The following is a 5,416-nucleotide window of genomic DNA, read 5'->3' on the forward strand; positions in this document are numbered from 1 at the left end:
CATCCACTCGGTCTTCCTGGTCAGGTGGCCTATAGCAGACCCCCACCGTAATGTCACCTGTCCCTGCCTTCCCTTTAATTCTGACCCATAAGCTCTGGGTTGGCTCCTCATCCATCCCCAGGCAGAGCTCCGTGCACTCCAGCTGGTCATTGCAATAGAGGGCAACACCCCCTCCTTGTCTTCCCTGCCTGTCCTTCCTAAAGAGCCTGTATCCCTCCATACCAACACTCCAGTCATAGGAGCCATCCCACCACGTCTCCGTGATGCCAATAAGGTCGTAGCCCTGCAGGTGTGTGCACGTCTCTAACTCCTCTTGTTTATTCCCCATGCTACTACATGCATTATAGTTTTGCTCCTTGAATCTGTCTATTCCTCAGCTGCTCTGTCCTTCTGCCCTTGGTCACAATGACTACTGCACCTGATTCTTGTTCACATCCCCAAAATCTATTAGTATCCTGAAAGTCATGGTCAGGAGAAATAAACTGTCCTCTCAGCCTTTGTGGCTTCCTTTGATTTCAGCTTTTCTTCCCACATACAGATAAGTTCAGTCACTGCCATTGACTTATGTGACAGATCACACTGGACTTCTGTGATTTGAACACTGCAGCTAGAGGCCACGTTATTCTGTTTGCTGCTCTTTACTTCTACCTTATCTTTTTCAGGACCCACTTGTTTGGTCTGCTTTAGCAGAAGGTAGACTATGTAGCACCAGAAGCCATGGAACTTTTTCCCCATGAGTCAGTAGCAGGGCAGTTCTGAGTGTTGGGTTTTTTTCTCTCTCAAAGAGAAGGTGAGGACAATGATATCTCTAATACTTAAAGAAGTTCAATAGCTTCATCTTCACATCCAGGTTCAGGGTAGTGACTGTAGTCTTAGTAATTCCTTTTTTTTTTTCAAGGGGGGGATTGGTTTATGTCTGTTGACTTCAAGATGCCTACGTCCACATAGATATCAGAGTATTTCACTAGATGTATCTTTCACAATGAGTCAGAACTATGACTAATACAAAAAATTGTTTAGATTTTTTCCACAGCAAAAGGCAATCTCACCAGTGTGTTGGGAGAGATTGCAATCCACCAGACACAGAACAGACCTTCTGTATTTTCTAGGCAAAAGGCTGAGGAAGGAACTCTCAGAGTAGCAACTCTTTTTGATCAAATTACACACTTTGCTCCCATTGATTCCTTATTATGAGTTAATTGTGTCCGGAGTATTCCTTTCACAGAACACATTCCAAATCATGCAAGTTATGACTGTACAACTGAACACTTAACTTACTGTCCCAGTGCATAACGCTATGTGTCATACACAAGGATGTATTTATACAGTGCTTCCTGTGATGCTCCCTCCAAGTCTTGCAATCCTGGTTACTGGCTTCATGCTCCCTGGCCATCTTCTCAGGTTGCAGGTGACTCTGTCTTTGATTTGAGATGACTGCTATTCTGGTGGTAGAACAGCCCATTCATTATTTGCAGGGGAATGGTGTTTTATCTCTCTCCTCCATTTAATTTGACCATGACAAACACTTTGCATTTAGGCTGAGGAGAAGATAATTTCTACAAACAGCATAAAACCACTGGTGTACATCAGAACAGAATCTGTACGCACTAAAATGTATGCAGAGAACTTTCATTATATCTTTCAAGTAAGTCGGTGATGGGCAACACTATCATTAGAAAATATATCAACAAACAGGATAGCAGTTGGTACCTCTTCTCTGTGAAACGGTTGACAAGTGGAATTTGGGAATCAAGCTCCCCATTAAAGTGTGTGCATTTTATCTCCTGGCAGTGTCTGACTTCTCAGTGAGTGGACAGAGCATTTTTTCTCCTACAGAACCACAAGTGGGAAATCCAGCTGGATATCTTGAGGTACATCATCTGGGATTTGGAAAATCCCAAGATTTGTCTACGAAAGATACCAAAAGAAAGCCTTGATTTTTTTTCTGTTGCCTAAACTGTTCTGCACTGGAGATCTCTGTGGACACATTCCTGATTTCACTGTCAGCAGATTGCTGGATGACTTTCTCCTGATTTTCACGGTCCCAAGGCATAAGGAGGCACTGATAATTCTGCCTGCTATAGGGTAGCTGAGACAATTTTGGTTTTGGGATTCTTTCTTTTGTTTTATTTTGTTTTATTTATTATTATTTTGTTTTGCTGAGAAGGAGTCTTACCCCAACTTCCATCATTGCTAGCTCAGAAGTATCATACCAATCTCACTGTATTCTCCTGGGTTGGACGCTAAATACTGGAATGTACTACTGCCCCTTTCAGCAGAAGTTCTCATTAGCAGCAAGAGATTAAGATATTAATCTAAGCAAATCTAATCCAAAGAGAATCGGATCCCCTGCGTGACATTCTTGTTGGTCTCTCTGTCCTGCTTATCCCTCAAACCCAATAATTTTGGACTGTTTGCTGAAAGCATGAGTTCAGTCTCAGCTCTTTGTTTGGTGAGAATTTATGTAGCAGCTAGCTCCAAAAACTGGCCATAAAGTGGTTTTCCACTAGGAAGATGGGAGTGATCTAAGCATTTCTGGATGATTCTGCCTATATAGTATTCTTATTGTGCTAGAGGTTTCCGTTCACATCCCTTGTTAAAAGGCTTTAACCTTTTGAGGTTAGAGGTTATATATACAAATATGTTATATATATAAAAAAATATATATATCAATATATAAAATATATATTGATATACCCAGGCCATTGGAACATGGCTGTATACCCAGGAGAAATGTATGGCCACAGCCACTTCTATATAGAGCCTGTGAAAATGTTTGCATTATGGTTCATTGTTTGACTGAATGACTCTCTTCGAAGCACACCCCACTAAAGCTCAAGCAGTGTTAGTGGCACTGCTGAGAACAGTCTTCATCTGCAAAGTAGTTACCGGGAGCTCTGACTGCATCCTCCCTGAGACGTGAGTGCTCTTAGAGATCAATCATTTGGTGTAATGTTCCTGCCGTTACTGTTTGTATAGAAAATTCCCATGACCACATCCAGTTGAATGTGCTGGAGACCACTACTTAGTCATGCAGAGTCTGAATGGATACAGGGAATGTCTGTGAAAGATACGAATTTATTTACAAGAAACTCTATTTCTTCAAAATGTGTTGCTGAATGTTCTCATCCTATTCCTTCTCAGGAGCCCTTCTGATGATGGACAGCTGAGGAGGAACTGAACTGACAGTGGATGAACTTTGACTGATATGCTTATGCATTGATCACCAAGGGGGCTGGGAGACAGCATATGCATGTCTTCAAGCATACCATTGCTAGTTAAAGAAAAAATTAGCTAATCTTGAGTGACAGGTTGTATGCAAAAAATCTGGTAAACTTCTGTGGGAAGCGTGTTGGGAATAATGCATTTTGGCTTCCTGTTTTCAGGAGCACCAGAACTTTTACTCCAGCGACATGTCCTTGGGCTACCTGGTACTTTCTGTGAAGTATGAACAGATCGAGAAGCAGGAAAACCTACGCCTGTTGCTGAGGTAACAGCGCCTGTTGAAGTGTATGTTACTGTGCTGTGTCCCTCATCTTACCTTGAGCATCCTCTGCATAGATATGGGTGTGAATCTCGTGTCTTTCTCCTGGAGAGGGCTGCAACAGAACCTTTGAGCCTTCTTTTCTTGCCTTCCCCTCTGAGATTCTCTCAGAAGTTTCCTTCAGGAAGCTGAAGTGGTGTTTGCAGGCACATCTTTATAGTTCCTGGTGAAAAATATCTGTTCTTCCCTCAAAAAGAAAGTTTTTCTGTTTATTCTGTTTACTTAGAGACATGTGAGTACTCTCTAGGAGAATATGGATTCCCTGATGGAGGGCAGCCTAGCCCAGGCCTGTCTTTGGACTTTGTACTTGAGCCTAAAGCTCCCTTGAAGGAGAGCTAGAACATTCCTTAGCTTCCCAGGACAGCCTACGAAGTGCCGTAACCTTTAGGGCTTCCACAGAGAGCCATTACCCAGAGAGAGCTGCTGAATGAACTAGAGGAAGAACAGAGATGGATCTTGCATAGGTGAGAGGCACGCTGCAGAAACGCTTTTTACCACACTATGGGCTGGGTGCACTTCCAGTAGGCAGTATGCTACTGGAAACAACTGACGTACAGTTGCTGCTGACAAGGACTCATCCAGGGCTGAGGGAAAATACTGGTTGCATAGGAGTCAGCTACAAGAGAATCACTGGTAGGTTTCCTCCATTGTACGCGGAGAACACTTCAGAGTGCCAGGTGGAGCAATAATCTGGGGGGAAAAAAGAGAGACCCTATTTGTGAGCTGTGCCAGGGAATATTTATCTGAGCCCAGAAACCTTCCTACATGGAAGAGACTGGTGAAGAACAAAAGGGTAGTAATTCCTCTATTAAGGTATCGTATTATATGCAGCACCTTTTGCTCAATAGCTTGTTTATAATGGTTTGAAGAGGACTCTGACAGCCCAATATTTCTTCTCCCCTAGAAAGACATCTCTCCTTTAATATATATATAGAGAGAGAGAGAGAAAGGAAGCTTTTCTCCATCAGCTTTCTGGACCAATGCTACACCAGTTTCTACCTCCTATACTTTGCATAGATATGCTTTCCTAGGTTGTCTCTAACAGACCTTTTAACAGTCTTTCAAACCCTCATTGTATGATCTTATGAATCCATTATAATACTGTGTCCATGAATTGTATTTCAACATTTAGATTTCTGTGAAAGAAATGGTGGGGGGGTGGAGGGGGCAAAATATTTTTTCAAGCAAGAAAAGAATGCAAAGGAGCAAGAGACTAAGCATCCCTGTTTTGTCTTCCTCTGTTCCCCACAACAAGTGATGAGCAATAAGAAGTGTAAATACCTCCCTTTTCCAGTGATTTTATGCACCAGGCTTAAAATTAATCGCCTGGAATTAACTGCTTTAAGGATAATCTGAAGGAATGGCTACTCTTTCTTTAAAGAACCCATGTTGCATATGTCTCCCTTCAGCTTTTTCTCTAATGCCTTTTTTGTTTTGTGTCAGGACTCGGACTGGCACCAAACATGACCTGATCCCCATTTCCTGTCTGAATGAGTTTCCCAACGCTGTCCAGATGGCAAAGGTGAGATTTGTGCTTGCCTTTTTGCTCTTACAGCCTCATTCTTCAAGTTACTTTCACCTCTGTCCTCCCATTTCCCTCTCTTTTACTATTCCCCAATAGTACTGTCATATACTTGCCTTTTACACTTCCATTTAGCTTCTCTTCTTTCTCTTCTAATTTTACCTCAGAATTTTTGCCTGAAGGGACTCCTGTCTAGGTTCGTCTGAAACTCCGAACTAGGTTTGAAGGGGGAAGGGGATAAAACCAGGCTCACTAGAAATGAGCCGAGGGGTCGCGTCCCGGGGCGGGGTGTAAAACCGATAGCCCAGCTCAAGTGCATCTACACCAATGCACGCAGCATGGGTGGCAAA

The 5,416-nt window shown here is 42.8% G+C and overlaps 1 protein-coding gene across 1 annotated transcript in view; it reads left to right on the forward strand.

The window, feature by feature from the left end:
• Positions 1–5,416, forward strand: part of LOC103905470 (rap1 GTPase-activating protein 1) — a 46,939-nt gene that overhangs the window by 23,464 nt on the left and 18,059 nt on the right. The window contains exons 7-8 of the mRNA XM_009287149.2: positions 3,387–3,490; positions 4,988–5,066. Of these exons, the coding sequence (XP_009285424.1) occupies positions 3,387–3,490; positions 4,988–5,066 (183 nt within the window). The remainder of the gene's footprint in view (positions 1–3,386; positions 3,491–4,987; positions 5,067–5,416) is intronic.

The sequence above is a fragment of the Aptenodytes forsteri genome, unplaced genomic scaffold, assembly GCF_000699145.1.
Source record: "Aptenodytes forsteri isolate BGI_AS27 unplaced genomic scaffold, ASM69914v1 Scaffold216, whole genome shotgun sequence".
Taxonomy (NCBI): domain Eukaryota; kingdom Metazoa; phylum Chordata; class Aves; order Sphenisciformes; family Spheniscidae; genus Aptenodytes; species Aptenodytes forsteri.